General features: G+C 37.2%; 1 protein-coding gene across 1 annotated transcript in view; it reads left to right on the forward strand.

Moving 5' to 3' along the window:
• MTPN (myotrophin) overlaps positions 1 to 19,677 on the forward strand; it is a 33,776-nt gene that overhangs the window by 4,713 nt on the left and 9,386 nt on the right. The window contains exons 2-3 of the mRNA XM_009560544.2: positions 16,893 to 17,006; positions 18,062 to 18,145. Coding sequence (XP_009558839.1) covers positions 16,893 to 17,006; positions 18,062 to 18,145 — 198 coding nt within the window. The remainder of the gene's footprint in view (positions 1 to 16,892; positions 17,007 to 18,061; positions 18,146 to 19,677) is intronic.

Here is a 19,677-nt window from a genome sequence, read left to right on the forward strand (position 1 = left end):
CCTTATCTGTTTTTGTTTGGGGTGTTCTTATTATGTTGATTTGTCCTGTGACGAATTGGTGTTTGCTGTGAGAGAGTAATCAAAATCAGATTTTAATAAGACATTAAATTTAATTTTTTGTTGCTGGAAGTTGTAGTAATGTATTCCATTTTCTAAATTGAAAGTGAATTTTATCTCTGCTGTGAACCTAATCCTCTTTTGTCCAAGATTGTGGTCTGTAGCATATGCATTGCTAAGTATGACAGTGCAAAGCTAGGAATAGGTTATGAACAAGAAGCAAAGAATTTAGTGGTGTGAGGAAATAATACTTCTAATACTGCTCCTTTTCCTCCTACCCTTCCTTATTTTAACCTGTTTCCCCTCTTGTATCAATTTTGTCTTTGCTAAATCCTTGTCATTCAAGCCTAGCTGTGTCTTCCAGTTCAGCAGGAGGGCATATTGAAGATGAGCTAAGCTTTTTAAAAGTACAAGAGAACAGTTCTGCTTTGAGTGGTTTGTATTCTGTCTCCATTTGGGATGATTTGTGGAAAGTTATGTGTAGTTGTGAAGGTTATGCATTGAATGTTGATTTGGGCACTGTGGAACTGGTGAGTTACACAGGCAACATAAGTATGAATACTGAATGAATGGATCTTGCAACAGTGTCAAAATGCTTTAATAAGTAATCTCCTGGACAGGTCACAAAAGGCCAAACAACTTCTCTGTATGCGTATTCCAAAGAAGAATAAGCTTAGCTGTTAAGGTATCATGACTTGAAGGTCAAATATTCTACCCAAGTTTAAGCAGAACATAGTGGACTTGGAAATGCAGGATTCTCAAGTCTAGGAATTTTTGAGACTGAAAGGCGCTTTAAAGGTGTAGATGAAAAGTCAGAAGAGAAAAGCATTAGATAAGTTACAATACATAAGATTAACTAAGATACAGTAAGTCAAAGAATGTACAAAATTGTATTGCTTAAGTCACATCTTTATTTTTTTGTATATATCCCCAGCTGAATGTTCTTAGCAGGTTTTTTATGTCTTTATGTTTATGCTTGTCTGAACTTATGAATGTGCATCCAGACAAATATGTGAACAAAATTACTTTATACATAATTGGCACACTTCTGATGTTGAAGGTTTCTATGAAGTTATTCTTAATTCCACTCCTCAGGAAAAGCTCCAAATAGAATGTTGTATTTACCAGCTGAAACATTTCTGTGGAAAGAGGAGGTTAAAGTGTGTGTAGACAGGTAGATCTCCTATTACTAGGATGAAAGCATTAGCTGCAATTGATAAGTGCCAATACCTGACCAGGTGGTTATACAACAGTTGTTTTCCTTACAGGTTGCTGTTTCAGCAGTTCTGGACAATTAGGTGTTTTCTGCTTTAGCTTGTTACGAGGAGGGGTAGGTACAAATTAGTACAGCTTGTATTAGAGAGAGTTCAAAACCTTTATTGAATGCTGGTTATGCTATTGGCTCCTTTTACTGCAAATTGATGCTAAAGACAATGTTAATTGCAGCCACCAATGGCAAATTCCACAATCGCATGCCAGAGGTGGGGAGGGAGACAGCAGTTTCCTTTAAATGTTTAAGGGATTGGTATCCGTGGTGCTCTGTCACGCTGTGAATCTCTGGCTTGGAAAGTAACCTGTATTAATACGTCCTGTTGAACAAACTATAGTTCTTGCATGTTCAACCAGTTTAATTGGAATGAACTTGTGTCTGGTTTGGATTTTGTGGCTGGTTGTGTTTGTTTTTTTTTTTTTCTTAAAAGAAAAGACAACAAATAACTTTGTGTTATCCTGGAAGCAGTTGAAATCCTGATGATGGAGAGTGAATATAGTATTGTAAACTCATAATAATGCACATGCAAATATGGCTTTGAAGTATATTGGGGGAATTAGGTCTAGTGCTTTTTAGCACTTTGCCTATCCAGAGATTCATTAAGGTTGGAAAAGGCCTCTAAGATCATCAGGTCCAACCATCAGCCCAACACCAACATGCCTACTAAACTATGTCCTGAAGTGCAATGTCTTCTTGTTTTTTTCACCACCTCCAGGGATGGTGACTCCACCACTTCCCTGGGCAGCCTGTTCCAATGCTTCACCATTCTTTCAGTAAAGAAACTTTTCCTAATATCCAACCTAAACCTCCCCTGGCATAACTTGAGGCCATTTCTCCTCATCATGTTGCTGGTTACATGGGAGAACAGTACCCACCTCACTACAACCTCCTTTCAAGTAGCTGTAGAGAGCAGTAAGCTCTCTCCCTCAGCCTCCTCTAGACTAAATAACTCCAGTTCCCTCAGACGTTCCTTGTAAAGACTTATGCTCCAAACCCTTCACCAGCTTTGTTATCCTTCTCTGGACATGCTCCAGCACCTCAATGTCTTTCTTATAGTGAGGGGTTCAGGACTGAACACGGTGTTTGAGGTGCAGCCTCACCAGTGGTGAGTACAGGGGTACCATCACTTTCCTATTCCTGCTGGGCACATGATTTCTGATACAAACAAGGATGCTGTTGGCCTTCTTGGCCATGTGGAAACACTGCTGGCTCGTATTGCTCATATTCGTCCACCTATCGGTCAACACCCCTAGGTCCTCCTCCAGGCAGCTTTGCAGCCTGTCCTCGCTAAGCCTGTAGCGTTGCATGTGTTAGTTGTGGCCCAAGTGCAGGACTCTGCACTTGGCCTTGTTGAACGCAATGCAGTTGGCCTCAGCTCATCGATCCAGCATGTCCAGATCCCTCTGCAGTACCTTCCTTCCCTCGAGCAGATTAACACCCCTGCATAACTTGATGTCATCTGCAAACTTACAGAGGGTGCACTCGATCCCCTCATCCAGATCATTGATAGAGAAAATGAGCAGAACTGAGCCCTGGGGAACTTGTGTCGGACATCAACTGGCTTTAACTCCATTCACCACATTCTCTGGGCTCTGCCATCCAGCTTTTTACTCAGCAAAGAGTACATTTGTCTGAGCCATGAGCTACCAGCTTCTCTAAGAGAATGCTGTGGGAGACACCCTTGGTTTTAGCATTTGTTTTGTAATATTGTTTCATCTTTTGTATGCAGGATAATTCTGTAGTTCAGTACAGGTGCTCAGTATGCCGGGGGTTATTGCTTATCTCCAAAGAAAGAATTTTTATAACGCTCTTGCTGCAACAAGAATTAGAGCATGGTCTATATTTTTGTCTTTCCGTATGTATGTTGCTGCCTTTCTCACTGGTTACAGGCCAAAAGGGAAATGGTGAAATTATTTTACTTAGCCTTCAGCTACGCTTTGGAAATAAAATAGACTAACTGCACGCAGTGGCTAATAAGCTGAGCAGACCAGAATATCACTAGAAGGCTATTCTGGACATTTGCCTGTCATACTTACAGCTGAAGTTTGAAGAATATTCTAAAGTGTATCTAATTATCGAGTCAGTTTATAAAAAAGAATTGAGTACTCAGTTTTTTAGGAGCTAAGATCAGGTCTTGATAATTATTGTTGAATGACTGATACTTTCTTTCCCCAAACGCTGGCCATTTATGAACATGCTTTTTACCACGTGTGTGGCCTATAAATTAGTGATTAGCTTCAAGGAGGAAAGATGAGCTAGAATGCCATTTGAGACAAAAGATAGAGAGCTATCCATAGAACAGTTACAGCATATCTTGTCTAAACAGATTAGTTAATGATGCTATGAATGCACATATCACAGAGAAATGTTTAAAAAGGATTTTTGTGTTTGTCCAAGAGCACTTCCAGTACTTGATTCAGGTAATGCAATTTGGAGGAGAGGATTTCAAGTCCTTATACAAAAGAGGTAGATCAGGAGAGTTCCTGGGAGGCAAGGTCTGCATTTCTGCGGAAATATTTTTGCAGGATCATTTGTGTTCAAGTGAGGTGTTTGGGACAATCTTGATTTCTTGGATTGCTGACTTCTCAATAACTTCAGTAGTAGTATTAACTCTTGCCTAGCTAAAGGAATGGATATTTAGCATGGTTTTAAAAACTTGAATTTGGCCTGTAATTAAGTATTAATTATCTGTTACTTAAATTTTTCTTGGAGACAGTGACTCAACAGTAAATACATTTGATTTCAAAGTATGTTCCTTTAATTATAGAGTATAACATGAAGTACATTCTTTAGTACAGTTCTTGTGACAAGCTAGTGGTATGTATTTACTAAAGTGTTTTCAACAGTAATTCCTGGTGAAATCTGGAGAAAATAGTTTAACTTTTGTAGGTAGATTATTTAAATTGAGAAGTGCAATATCAATTTTGGTAAGTTCTAATGGAAGTGTTGCAATGAAGCTGGATGCTTCAAGTGTATATAATTGGTTTACAGAGCCATTCTGTGGATATTAATGTGTATTTTTAAGCATGTACTGCTTAGAAAACTGTATTTATTTTGTGGATTTAAAAATAGCTTTTCTGATCAAGTTTTTCACTTCCATGTTTTGTTTCTGCTTTATTCCAATAATTAACTGCTTCAGCATGCCAACAAAAATCTGTGCTAAGGCACAACTCTTCCAGAACTCATTAATACGGCTTTTGATATTTCATATCTTTTTATGCATTGCTGTGAAGGAAATGTAAACTCAGTGTGCACAAGAAAAAGAGTCTGTTAATCTTATATGAAAACTTACTTAGAAGCTAAGCTTCATCGCTTTGGGTTTGACAGAATGCTTGATCTTGCCTTGGACGTAACACTTTGTTCAGATTCTGGAGAAGTCAGTTATGCTTATGATGCTAAGCCACAATTATAAGATTTATACTCTGTATTTTTAAAACTATAGCAGTAATTTTGGGAAGGTATGTTAATCCTCCTTTTATCCTTTCCTATCTTCATGATGGAGTACAACCTTAATTTTAAGTATTCATTGGGGGGTGTGTGCTATTGTTAGGTTTTAGGTCATGCATACAAGTCAAAATATCAAGCTGGCATCTATTGAAACTGAAACCCAATAGCTGGTGCCTACTGTTCTCCTGAAAGGTAACCAGTCACTTCCTCTGCGTTCTTTGGGCAATGTGTACTGAGAATTTTAATACAGATGTTGATATTTGGGCTTTTACAGTATCTGAAAATGCTTTAATTCAGAGCTAGCAACTAAGTGCAGATTGGGTGGTAATGGCTTTTATTCTTTGCTCAGCTGCTTAACTTTTGGTGCAATAACCTAAGGATGGAAGTACCCTGAATCCTGTTGCTAAACCTTTGGATTACTTTATCTTTGAACTTAATGTTTTACTCTAATACAAACTTAGTGGCATCAAGCATGGTACACTGTATTTTTATCTGTTCAAATTTGATTTCAGAATTCCGTGACTAGGTGATCTCTCATGTTAAACTTGAGTTTGTGTGAAACTACATGAACAGCGGTTTTGTAGATTTTTCTGTTTTGATAGCATCATCTGTTGTCAGGCTGCTGATGCTACTGAATTACTGAGACCTCATCTGATTTATGGTTTTAAATGTGGTTGATGTCTGCTGTTTAGCAATCAGCTGGCACCCATGAGAGCCGGAATATTTTCTGCTTGTTATGGTCTTAGAATGAGTATTGTCCAAACCAGATCAAAATGCAGCAGTGTTAAAAAATGGAGTCTGGCCAATTGCTTTTGGAGGAAAAACCCCTTTAGGCCATCTCAGTGTTGCCTTTGAAAATGAACAGTGCACTATGTTCAGTGGATATAGTACTTAACACATCTCTTTAGAGTGAATATTAGTTTTATGTCAAGTTATGCTGTCATCAGATCTGGCTGTGATTTGTTAAGAATTAGTAGCTAGAGAGTTCTGTTTTTCTCTGTCAATTGTACCATGTCTGATAAACAAGCCCTGGTGCTGTAACTAAAGCATTTCAACTTTAATTCCAAATTTTAACAGTTCTTCTAAGCAATTAGCTTAGAAAGTCTGTCCGATCATCGACTGTTTCAGATCATGGTCTAGAATAGTTAGTGCACTAACATTTCTCAGTTATAGTAGTCCTCAGGACAGTGAGTCTCTTGTTAGAAGTAGTAATACCTTTGTGTGCAACAACTTATTCTGTCAGAACTATTTGCTGCCGTTACTCTAAGCTGTTGCCTAACTCGGAGGCAAGTCCTTTTAGACAAAACTTTTAAATAGGAATTTGTAGGGGCTAACAAAATCTGCAAAACTGATCCCTTAATTCCTTTTTCATCACTTGCTAATGCAAATAGTGAGTCTTAGATTAGGGATTTGGTGCTGGGGTGAAAACAAGCCTTTTCAATAACGCATATATTTGACAGATCTCTAAAGCTGGGCTTGTAGCACAAGTTTCTAGAAATTGTAGCTAGGAAATAATAGGTTCATTACTGTTCTACAGAACAACTCATGTTACCAGGTTTGTTTGCCTCTAAAAATGCTGATATAACAACTGATGCACAGGTGGCTCAGTTGTTCAGTTTATTTAACAGTTGTTTCTGGAACCGTATTCTTTTGACTGAAACAAAGGACTCAGTTTGCATTTGATTGTGGTGGATAAACTAGATACTTGTTTAGCACTAGCAAATAAAACCTGAAAAGTGTGCTTCTTAAGTAACTTTTTGTTGGCTGAAGCCAAGCTAAGTGTAGAAGTGCTTATAAAAGCTTATCAGAGTGGTTTAAGTACAATATCAAAATAGGCAAAATCCAGCATCAGGGTCATAATTCATTTTCTTAACTTGTGTAGACCAGGTATTGGTGTCATCATTAGCCCTTGAGGCTTATATCGGAGTAGAGAATTGCAAAGTAGATAACCACTTTAAACATACATGGATATCTACATGTGTCTGCTTTGGTTGTAGAACTTGCTGCAAGATGCCAACTGGAGAGACTCAAGTGGTCTTCAGAGCAGATACCTCTTTTTGATAAATGGATGAGGATCTTTTATGGGGAATGTTATGATGAAATTATTTGGGTAGAGGGTTTTTTTTTTTCCATCTTTTAAATACTGACGCTTAGGTGGACGTGGCAAGCAAACTAAAAGCAAAGACTAGATGCAGATCCACAGCAGCAGTGAAGATTGGTGTTGATTTCTGCAGCCTCTTCCACAGAGATTTAAATTTATTCAAGAAGTTTCTTTCTCGTCGTGTGTTAATTTGATTTTGCTTTTTGATCATGATCTAGGACTTCTTGCAGTTGTCTTTAGCTATTTCTGCTTGTTTCAGTAAGATGCGATAATAGGAAGGCATGAACACAACTTCTCCCAAATATTCCTCAAAGCATACCGCATAGCAAGAAGACAGCTAGGGAAAAATTCCTTGTTGCTCCAGGTTATGAGATTTAGAGGAGGAGGAATAAAGAACTGCAACAGTCTCAAAAAGTCATTATTAAGTATCTCTTGCTGTGAACAGGAAGATAATCAGTGTAAAAGCTCAGCTGTTGAAAAAAGAACTTCTAGATCTTCCAAAATTCTTTAAGTGGAAAGTAGTTATCTCATATAGTAAATCGAGGTAGTTTGCTTTTGTTCAGTTGTCCACAGATCATTTGTGGTCTACTCAGGCTGCAGCTGGAAAACTACTGGAATGGTCAGAATTTGCTGAACCACTGAGCAACATCAGCAATAGTCTCTGTGCCAGATTGAATGAGGCAGATTTACGTTACTTTCAGCCCACTAAATAAATAAAGTAATTTTTGAAAATATAGAGGATTTCAATGAACACTTGGATCCTGCACAAAATTTTTGCAGTTGCCATGGTTAACTGCCTACTTGCAATTACAGTGAGTTGATTTCTGAGCTTTGGCAGGAACTTACTGCTGGTTTTTAGCTGGAGAAATGTGCTTCAAAAATCATAAAGAATTCGCAAGTTACGACTCCTAATCTTTTTCCTTCTCTTTTTGTTCTTTGGACTTAACCTAGGCCAGGAGTTATTGGTTACTTAACCATGTTCTACTCTTGCTCTTAGGTTCATTGTTGTCTGGGCAACAGGGTCATTTTTCATGAAAATCAGAAGATGGAGACAATAAAACTTGAGACACAGTAATTTTGGTCAGCAAAATACATAGAGGACTGTTGGCTTTCCTTAGCCTACTGCGTTGTTTGCTGGGTAGTTTTTCCAGTGCATCAGCTTGAGTAGAAAGGAGGACTTATCTTTTTCATTTGCTCTGCCCAGTTCTTAGTTCTGCAATCTCTGAAGCATCCTATCTCAAGATGTTTTTCCCTCTTACAGGAAGGAAATCTACAAAAGTTTAAATAATATGCTGCACTGACTTGTTTTTTGAGCTGGTCATTTAATTTTTTCTTGTTTATAATTAATGAAAATGGATAGAAATATGAAAATGGCACACTAGTCTGGGGTTATGATAAAGTACCAAGAAGCCTGCAAAAATGGTTTCCTTGTCTAAAGCACAAAAGTAGTGGTTCAGTTATTTTAAGATATGTATTAAGACTGCTGATATGAAGGTATGTCTACTGTAGCAATTTAAAACTGAGTCAGTTTTGGTCAAATATTTAACCTCTCAGCTCTACCCAGCAGAAACTGCCTCAGGCTAGAGTTTCACTTCAGTTACCATGACAAAATTTCTAGGGAGAATTGTATAACCGGCTTGGAAGAAGAGAATAATCTTGGAAGAAGAGAATAATTTATTGTTCCAGCTACTCAAATGTGTTTTGAATAATGTTAACTTTAACCCATGAAAACTAAAAATAAGTTTTTGGGGAAAAATGATTACACCTGAATTACTTCATTAACTTTAAGGGTGTTTCTCTCAATCTCCAAGGACCTGTGAAAGTGCTAGTGTGGATTTGGGTTGGCTAAATCAGTTCATGGCTTAGTAGGAATGAAAACTACTGCTTCAAAGTCAGTGCTGCTTTCTAAATCCTGTTACTGTTCTAAAAAGGGGAAAACTATGTTGAACTACAATACCACTTCAAAAGACTGTAATGTTGTGGGATTGTTGAACTGAAGGTCTGAAGCGCAGACCAGGTGAATACTTTTAGTGAGCTCTTTTTTTAGGAATTGGTGTTCTATAATTATGTCAGATTTCCTTGGCATATTTTATCAAAAACACATTTAAACAAAAGACACATAGAAATCCAACTCTGAGTTAAGGTTATATCAGTATCTTAGTCAGCTCTTTGTCAGTTATTAGGTCAGAACTCAAGTTATAGTGTGGAATATATACAGAACCACTCCAGCGGTGGACAGAGGAGGATAAAACCACTCTTCATCAGGTCAAATGGTGAATCTGGGCTCTCTGTACGTAAGCCCAAGGATTGTTTCAATAGTGACTAAATTTTAGTAGTAAGAAAACTGTAGTTTAGTAGTTTAGAAAACAGAAAACTGGGGTAGTAGCACTTCAGTTTTCAGGGGCAAACCTCAGCTAAGGTTTTTGTGCTGACAGAAGTTAAGTGAGTTTTTTTTTTTTTGTTTGAACTCTGTGTTCAACTTTAGATTTTCTCAAGTCTTTAAGTTAATTGAAAAACAGGGTATTTGAGGCTGTTGCTTAAGCAACTGATTGGTGGAAGAATAATTCTGGAGAGGTGAAATATAAAATTCTGTCTCTATGATAGATGACTGGATTGCCTTTTTTTGGTGTTACTTGAATATAGATGATACTGCAGCCTGTTTAAACAAGGTTAAGATGCTTCAGAGACCTTTCTCTGCATTCTAGAACTAGCTTATGACAACATGAGAAATGTTGAGTTGAGACAGTGTTTTTCAAGGCTAGTACTTGAACATACAACTTATGTGCCTAGTCACATATTTTGAGGAACCTGTAACCAATACACAGAGTTAGGCAGAAGGTGAAAGCAAAGTGGTCCACTGGAAGGAGTGTAGAAACATTGTGCAAATGTGTAGGGGTGGAAGTATGGCAGCCAAACTTCGGTTGAAGTTGAAACCGGGAAGGGATCTCAAGGGCGCTAGAAGAGGCTAGTGCATTGATAATGAAAGAAAGGCAGAGGAAGACCTGCACTTACTGCTTTAGTTAGTGATAAAATATGTAAAAGTTTCTTTGCCTCTGTTCTTACTGGTGAGGCCTTCCAGGTCCGTCCACCTATTAAGAGTGTCTGTGATAATGGATTACTGTGTTCGGTAGAGGAAGATGTAATTAAGGAATTCCTTAAGCAGTCTGGACATAAATCAGTCCATGAGGTCAGATGGGATGCATCTGAGGATGCTGACAGACTTATCTGATATCTTTGTGAGGTTGTTCTGTCATATTTGAAAGGCTATAGCGATTGAATGAATGTTCATGATGAACCTGACAAAGCAAGTGTGACACTTGTATTCAAGAATGGTGAAAAGAAAGATCTGGGGAACTGTAGGAAGGTCAGCTTAGCTTCAGTCTTTGGCAAGGCTGTGGAGCAAATCCTCCTCCTTCTAGAATCTATTAACCTATTTAACAAGAACTTTTCTGTGAGGTCACAGTCAGAGACCATGTTGAAGTTTGAGGCATATAGACTGGTTAAGTTAACTGTAGGGTTGGTGAAAAATTGGCTGGACTGTTGGACTCAAGGGGTTGTGATAGGCAACATCGCTTCTAACTGGTACCTGGTTACCAGTGGTATCTGTCAGGGGTTAGTAGTGGTAGTATTGCTTAACACCTTTATTGGTGACCTAGACAATGGGATGTCTTTAATGGTTGGGACAGTAGGATAGAAAGAAGTAAACACATGCACCTATCTGTACAAGCTGGGGACCGGTGAGCCAGATAGGAGCTTTGTAGAAATGGACTTCAGGTTCCTGGTGGACATGAAGCTGCAGATGAGTCTGTTGTGTGCCCTTGCGTTATTGAAAGCCAGCAGCATACTGGGGCATATTAGCAAGAAAACAGCCAGCACATTGAGATAAGGTTTTTCCCTTCTTATCACTTCTGAGTCTATGTCTGAGTGCTATGTCCAGTTTTGGACTTCCTAATACAAGAAAGGCAATGACATACTGGAACATGTTCAGAGTCCACAGTTTGGAGGCCATCAGAATTGCTGAGGACATGCAAGGTGATGCTGTTAGAGTTGTGGTGGTTTTGGATTTTGGTGTGGTTTTTGTTTGGTTTTTTTTTTTGCATTGGTTTTTGTTGGGGTTTTTTTGGCTTGAAGACGGGAAGATAAAAGGAATATTTTATTCTTGTCTTTCTATACCAAGAGCAGTATATAGGAAGTTTGCTTAGAGGTGCACAGTGAAAGTGTAAGAGTCAGCCATTCCAGTTGGGATCTTAGACATTCCTGTGAGATATAAAGTATTTCACTGCGAGGATTATAAAGCCCTGGGAAGCCGCCTAGGGAATTTGCAAAATCCTTCATCCTCTAGGGTATGTGGAACTCACCTGGGCAATATCCTGAGCATCCTGATCTGATTCGACCTACTTTGAGCTGATGTTGGACTAGATAGCCTCCAGAGCTCCCTTTCAGCCCGTAGTCTGTGATTCTATGAGTCAGTAAACTCATAAGCTTGTAGAATTAAACTGTCTTTATATTTTTAGATTATTAGTCAGGTCTCAGGAAGTGTGGTATTTGAGTTGTCCCTCATTGCTACCAGTGCTTAGGACCCATGGATTAGTTATGTAAAAGTATAATCTTATGTTTTTACTGTTACAGCAAGTAAAATAGGGGCTGAAGCTTTTGTTTGACTTAGAATATTCTTAAGCTCACAATGATATTTGACATTGTAGAATGATTGATCTTGAGGAACAGAATTATGTAGAAAAAGGATGGTGCAGGGGTGTCTTTCTGCTGCATTGTTTTTAAGCATTCTCAATCAGGCTGTTTAGATCTGAGCACTAGAGGTAACTAGTTAGGTTGGAAGGAAGGGTTTAATTTGGTGGATACTGAGATAGTTTCTATTATGGCAAGAAATGTCTTCAGATTGTATGCAGCAGCATAAATTACTTAAATAAGTAATTAAATAAGCATAAATAAGTTTACTTCTGCCAATTTCATTTTACAAAGTTAAAATTAAATCAAGACGGCCGACTCATAGTGTTTTCAGAGGGGGATCTTAATATAAAGAATATGGCAATGTAAGAAAGATTTTACATTTCAGTTACACCTCCGTCATTGTTATTAGATGTATCAAAGCTTGCCTAGCTTTCTACTAGGAATTTCTGGGTTTTTTTAAAGATGTCTCATGAAGATGAACATAGAAAGCAGATGCTACACTGAATTCCACCTGTTTGTTTGCAAATATTTCTTCTGTCATAAAATCCCAAGAGGATTTTTTTTTTATACCATGTGTTTTGAGGAAAGTTGCTAACCTTGCATAAAGGAATATTACACATGTGATCCTTTTGATATAAAGGCCGTGCACTGTAATTTGACAAGTAAAAATGTACAATACCTACATTTTATTTTCCTTTCATCCAAACATTCTCTTGTTGTTTCTGTGCCTGAGGAATATAAATGCTCGAAGCCTGAGGTGCTCCTGCTTTCCCTGAATTAACTTATTGACATCTTTTGATGTAGATCTGTACAATGAGATTAGTTGGAAATAGTTTTGGTGAACTATATTGCTTAATCTCTTTGTTTGAATTTTTTAAAACAAATACAACTATTGTAAACAAAGGCTTGCAAGGAAGATAGTAAAATATGAAGTAATCAGAAGTAGTATTATCAATATGCAGTAAAATATTCCAAATATCTCATCCGTAGTACTTAAACTTTTTCTTTGTAGGAAGAGGATTTTTCACTCTTCGTCTTTCCTACTCAGACAACAGCAATAAAATTATGACTGTATTTAAAATGTCAGAATTATCTAATGCTCTATAAAAATCGTCATCTCGGAAATACTGTATAAAAATGGTATGTGAAGAGATGGAAGTAATGCAACAGACTGTACAGTGACTTCATCTTTTTCCAGAATAATGAAGACGGGAATAACCCTACTGTAGTGTAGCTCCTGTAGGATGCTTCCCTGCACTTTGGTTTCCTTCATTAAAACTAGAACCAAAGGAGTGCATGAAATAGGGAGATGAAGTTATTCCTGTATGACAGAATAAGTACTGATGGAGATATAGAGGAGTTTCTAAATATGAAAAAAAAATAATGCCATAAATATTATAGGTACTTCACTACTAATACAGTTAACCTATACAACAGGATTTAATGAGGTCACAATTTTCAATTTCTATTAATGTGGTAGAACTGCAGCATAAATCCCAGTTACTTATTTCTGGTTTGTTCGGGTGCCAAGTGGTGAATCAGATGAAGAAACAGATTCAGCTGGAAAGAAGAAAATGATCAAGTTAATTCTTCCACTGCGAAGATAGTTACACAGTGATGCTGTAACTCCTACATAGGAGAAAATTGGTGCTAAACTGCTGGGTGAACTGTGACTCTTAACAGCAGAACAGTAATGTTCTAGAGCAGTGGCAAACCACAGTGCCCAAGTGAATAGCTGGTTCAGATTCAGTTTCAGTTAGCGTGCCACTGCAAAGTAAGCCTGTGATTGAAGCACATGGACTGTGCTGCAGGGATGGCAGAGTTGCACTAAGAGAGTTTAGTTTAGCTCATTTGGCTTTAAGTGTTACCAGTTTTTGAAACTTGACAGGAACTGGGAAATCAGGGAGTTAACAATTAGAAGAGCAAAAGAATCCAAGGTGGGATGCTCATCCAGTGAAGGCAAAAATCAACACCCACACGATTGTACATCCTAAGCTTAAAGAAGAACAGCAGCTTGTTTAGATAATCCTTGACAACCTTATCTGGTGTGTTAGATGTTCAACTTCACTGTCTAGCCAAGTGAAATATTTCTTGTTGCAGCTGTGGTAACTACTGTCTTTGGTACCAGTGTGCTACCAATTTTAATGAAGAGGTTTCAAGTGTTTTTGTGACTTACCCATTTTAAAGGTAATTTTTATATGAAACTTGTATCTTGAAGACTTATTAAACACTTAAGTCACAGCTAGTGTAGATAAAGATTGAAATTTTTAATAGAATTACAGTTAAAGACAAAGTTGATATACTAATTTCTGAAGGCACTTTATTTATGCAAAAGCAGGATATTATTGTGGGTTTTATAAGAATTGGTCTTTAATCTGTATAATTTATGTGTGGGGGTAAGCTTTGGGGGTTTTTTGGTTGACCTAAAAAACTGAAACTGCTCTGAAAAATTATTTGCTTTTGGTTTCCATGGATACTGATAGAGCTTTTGACCAGCAGTCCCCAAACCTTTTTGATCATGCGCTTATATTAGTAAAAAAAAAAAAGCTTGAGCATGCACTACCAATATCTGTATATTTATTTATAAACTATATGCATTTTCTAATGTAGTATATATTATATACATTATAAAACATAACAAAAAATGGAAATTAAAGATGCGATAAAGATGAAATAAACACTATTTTTACATATTATTAACAGTGCAAAAAATATTTTCTTCTCACACAACAACAGATTTTTGCTCTAGGTTTTTGCACCCTACTTAGGAGAAGACAAATCAAGTTTGATTACATTCAGTGGTCTGTTTTACAGTGGCTTTTTATATCCATTAAACAAATGGATATTTGACTTTATTAATCGGAGAATGTAGGAGTACTTGCGCTTTTTTTACCCAGAACATATGGGATACCTTGGCTCTGTTAATTTGGACTAAAACATTCTGATGTTGGACTTTGAAGGCTGCTGATACATTTTTCTCAGTGATGGTATTCAAATCCATGTAATCTGTATTTTGGGCATCTTTGCAGACTTTTTGCCAGGTACTTCCATGCAAACAAGCTTTCATCATCTTTAAGGGAAATTTAAAAATCTTGCTGGTTTGGTGTTTTTTTCCTTCTAAAGATTGTGGGGTTTGGCTTTTTTTTCCTAGTAGGAATTTATTCCATAACCAGTTTAAGAGGGAACGAAGGGATCTGTGATATGTATTTAAAAAAAAAAAAATTAGAAAAAAAAAATCCTGTAATGTAAGGCAATGAGCTGAATACTATTTATCTGCTTAAGGAAGGGGGATTTTTGCTGGACTGTCCTAATCTTAAGACATGATGATTCTAGATTTCTTCTTGAAAGTGAACCTTGTAGCTTTTCTGTGTTTACTCCTTTGCTGTCCCAGGAGTTAGCCTGTTTGTCCATCTCCCTTACCCCCTTATTTACCATGTCTTGGGGTGTGTCAAACATTACAAGAGTTTTTAGAGCTTGTTTTGGTGTAGTGATTCCATGGCTTTTACATAGATGGCTTCCTAAACTTATGAATCCCAATCCATATGTATCTGCAAGCATCATGTGTCATTTAAAAGCCAATTGTTTTAAAACTGATGGGAAGTGACAAGATGCAAATAAGAATATAAGTAGATCTTTCTAGATAGGCTAAGTATACACTGCATCTTTAAAATGCTTTCAGACCAGTTTGGCTGTTTATTTATGTCTTGTTAGTGTAGTGTGATCTGGGTGATTTTTATTTTTTTTTAATTGGAAAGGAGTTGTTAACATATCCCCACCAACATTTTGTTCAGAAATTGGGCAAAAAAGTTATATCGCAAGGATGTTTAAGAGTAAAATTGTTGCAGGTTAAAAGTTAGGCCTTCAGTTAGTCATATTGGAATGTTATGTTATAAATTATGTAGTCCATGTAGCTAAATCTGTGGTGGACTTTGTTTAGAAGTGCAATTTGTTGCTGTTCTGGAAATCACAGATAAAAGTATCTTTCTTCCTCATGTCCAGGATGCTTCTGAAGCTTAGCTATATTTGAGGATCTGTAACAGCAGTTGCAGAGTTTGTTTTCATTGTGCTACTTGCTGCTACTTTTAAACCAGAAGTTTGGAAACCAGGTCCTGACCACTGAGGCCACAGAATGTACAATGTTTTAGTTAAACACCTGTTAAACTGTTGTTGCCTTGACTTCTCAGCAGGAAGTATTATGACAAGAATTTAATATTCTCTTGGTGGGAGAGGAGAATTCTGAGGTTGTCCTGCTTGGCTGGTCTTTTAAAACTGATAATATTGAACATCAAATGCAGAATAAGGTTTCCTTTGGACAGTCTTGTCTTCCATTCTTAGAAGGGAGGTGACATCTGGAAGATATATGTCAAGCACTCTATTCTGTGAATTTTCTAGATATCTAGGGCAGGAGTGAGGGAACGGCAGAGGCTTTGAAAAGGAGTATGAATTGGTGCAGCAGCTGAAATTCTTTTGATTACTTCTCTGTGGAGTTGCAGGACTTGAAGTATGATGCTAAATTTAGCCACTCTGTGAAATACTAAAATTACTTGTACATACAAAAAAGAAGTCAGTTACCACACAGCTTGTCAGTGTTTGGTTTCCAGTAGTGTCTCGTCATTACTGAAGTGCAGTAAATCAGTTTATCCTTAGTTGCACAACCCAAGGTGAAGAAGCAAAGCTGATTAGGCACTCACTAAATTAAATTTTGTTTACGCCTTAAGAGGTGTCTCAGTCCACTACTACGAGCCGCATTAGAATACAACTTCCCATGTCCTGATTTGATTGACTGTCTTCAGACTTTGTTGTGTCATGTAGAGTTGGCAGGTGCTATTTATAAGCAGAATAGACACATTGATCATTATGTTTGTTATGGATGGGTGTGTACCTGCTTACTGATGGTTGTGGTGATGACTTATTTCTGTGCATCTGGTTTCTCACTGTGCAAAACTTCAATATGTGTAGAAGCAAACAAAGTAACTTAGCCAGATAACTAGGCTCCTGGTTAGGAGGAAGAGGAAGGAAAACAAGCCAGTGTAAGCATTTTATATAGTTCTAATGACTTTTTTTTTAAATTACACGGGTTATGTAGTGCACTTGGGTACTCGATACATTTGAGACACAGTGTGCAAGGAGGCACCAAGGTTGTCCTACAGTCTTAAACATATAGATGAGAGACGGGAAATCGAGCAACTTAATTTTCATTTTTCTTGGACAATGAATTAAATATTTGGATGGAACGTTCTTCAGCGTATTTGAAGCTCTTGGATTTTTTTCAAGCTCTTCTTATCTCTAATCTTATCTTTTGCTTATTAAATTATGTTTACCTTGAAGGGTGAAGATGTCAACCGAACACTTGAAGGTGGGAGGAAGCCTCTTCACTATGCAGCAGACTGTGGACAGCTTGAGATTGTGGAGTTTCTGCTGTTGAAAGGAGCTGATATTAATGTATGTACATCAGTTTGCAAATGGATGTTAGGGTCTTTCCCCCCAACCCAAACATGAGGGATTGGTTAATGACAGACTTGAATTAAACTGAACAATTTTTGAGAGTTGGTCTGCAGGTTAGAAGCTTAAAATGACATTTATTAAATGTTCGTAGCAAAACCCAGCTTTTCCTACTGTGTCCCCAAAGAATAAAAAAGTTTAATTTGGTTAGGATTAGAAAAATACATCTAGTAACCACACATAAAAAATGTTTGCATTAGATACATACTGTGTTTGTTGAAAGGGACGTCAGAAGAGAGTATAATGCATCCTTGGCCAGGCCAGGATCAACTCTTTTGAAATTGATGTGCTTTTCTCTTTTTTGGAGACATTCTTACTTGTACAGACTTAGTCATTTTGATGTAGCTTAACATGCATGGATTCTTGTCTTGAAAAGACTTGACTGGGCTGGATTGTCACTTCAAAATAATGTAGTTCTCCATAAAGCAAAGTTTCTAAATACAGCCATATACCTCAAACACTGTGCTTTAGAATACTTGTCTGAAAGTTAGTGTAAAACACATCTTAGTGTTAGTCCTTAACAAAATGGCTTGGAATTTTTCCTTGATGTGTGGAAAAAAATTCTCTCTTCCTCAGGAGTTCTCCTGACTGTGTGAAAACGGAGAGGGGGGGAAAAAAGAACTTTTCAGTTGCTCTATTTCTTGTTCTCTCTAGGACTATAGTTTATAGTGAAGACACTGCAAGCTGTGTTTCAGCCAGAAGTGGCAAAATTTGTCAGCTGAAACCACCTGATTTCTGTTACAGGCCGGGGGGGGGAAAAAAAAAAAACAAACAAACCAAGAAACCAGACAAACTTTGTGATACCTAGAAGTCTTATGTAAGAAATAACAGGAAGATTTCTGACTGGTTTTTAAACAGTGAGTTTTTAAAACTCAGAGTGAAAATTCCCGAGGGAATGCATTTCTGGATAATCACTCTGTTGTTGACAAAAGAGTTAAGTAAAACCTTTTAATGCTGTGTGAAATTGTGCTTCAAATAACTGTCTCAATTTACAGGCTCCAGACAAACATAATATCACACCACTCCTATCAGCAGTCTATGAAGGCCACGTTTCCTGTGTGAAATTGCTTCTGTCAAAGGTGAGATAAAAATGTTCAGAACAAGAAATCCATTAGCAAAGTATATTACTATGATGTTTTTTCAATAAGATTATGATGTTCCAGATAAGCTCAAAACATGAAACAAAAACTATTTATGTTGCTAAACCAGAGAGGGTACTCTGATTATGGAGAAGATAGTTGAAAGAGAAAGTTCCAAGACTTTTGCAGTGTAGAAAAACGTGGTAGTGACCACTAAGAGTATTGTGAGTTCTATCTACCGAACAATCATCAGCAAATCAGGCAACAAAAAAAAAAAAACCAACCTTTTCTTCAGCAGACAGGGAGGAGTGGGATTTAGCTTTAGCAGATGCTTAAGTGTTTGTTCCATGTGATGGAATCTCTGCTGTGAAGTTGCTTAAAGGTGTGGCTTCCCTTTGCTTTTGCCAGATGACTGAAAACCCATCTGGGTTGGCAGAGCAGGGGGAAGTAAAAGTAGAAGGACAGGCTTTCTCTGTTATAGAGCTTGTAAATTTTGTGCTGGAGAGAATAAGCTTCATCTGCTTCTGCTCTCCCTTTGATTCATATTACAAAGGTGATCCATTTTACAAAGCAATAGTTAATTCAAGCAATGTTTTGTCTCCTTTCATATGTGCCCCTTCTTGTTACACCTCACTTACTTTGAAAAGAGGAGGTTAACAGTGCATTTTCAGTATATGATACCCACTTAAATCATTTGGCCAAAGGATTTTATACTGTGTAATGTTTTCATATGTCATTTCCAAGGTAAAATGCTGTGACTGTTAATTTAAGATTCAAGTGGTGCATTTGATTTGCTTAAATTTATGGTGAGGGCTGATCCTTAACAAAGGATCGTTACATGTGTTACAAAAAAAAGGTTTACTTTATCCTGTGTTGTATTTCTTTTAATTTCTGTCTCGAAGTGTTTTTATTTCTAAATAAATTGTTCAAATAATACATAAAATGTCTTAAAACTTGAGTTCACATGTGAATTGTCTAGCAACTAGAAAGGGTTCTGCATTCATTGTAGTCTTTGTCAGTGAGAGCATTAAGGTGCATCCTGAACCAGCTATTTTTCACACAGCTTGTGAGAATGTATTGATGTCTATACCTGCTACAATTTGAATGTTATTGGTTAAGCTATAAAGATGAGACAATCTTTTGAAGATGTGCTGAATGTTTTAAGAAAATGAACTTGGTCTAGGAGATGAGGTTAGAAAACTGCAACTGTATACTTTGGAAAGCTTGTATTGTCTTCAAATTTCTTGATGCAGAGCTAAATGTTGTACCACATCTGCTCACTTTCATTCACATGGGATAGCTAATGCGATATCTATGAACTGAAACTTTGCTCATCAGCTCACACTGAGGCAGATTTTATATTAAGAGGTTATTCTCTCTCTTTATACAGTTGTCTTCTGACCCTTGTTTGAAGTTCTGTTGTCACACTTTGTTTGTAACATAGCTGGATTTCATATTTCTTTGATAGCAGGTACTTGAGAGATCCGATAATTCAAACTTTATTGAAAGTTCTGAAAATTACAATTTAACTG

The sequence above is a fragment of the Cuculus canorus genome, chromosome 1 (assembly GCF_017976375.1).
Source record: "Cuculus canorus isolate bCucCan1 chromosome 1, bCucCan1.pri, whole genome shotgun sequence".
Lineage (NCBI taxonomy): Eukaryota > Metazoa > Chordata > Aves > Cuculiformes > Cuculidae > Cuculus > Cuculus canorus.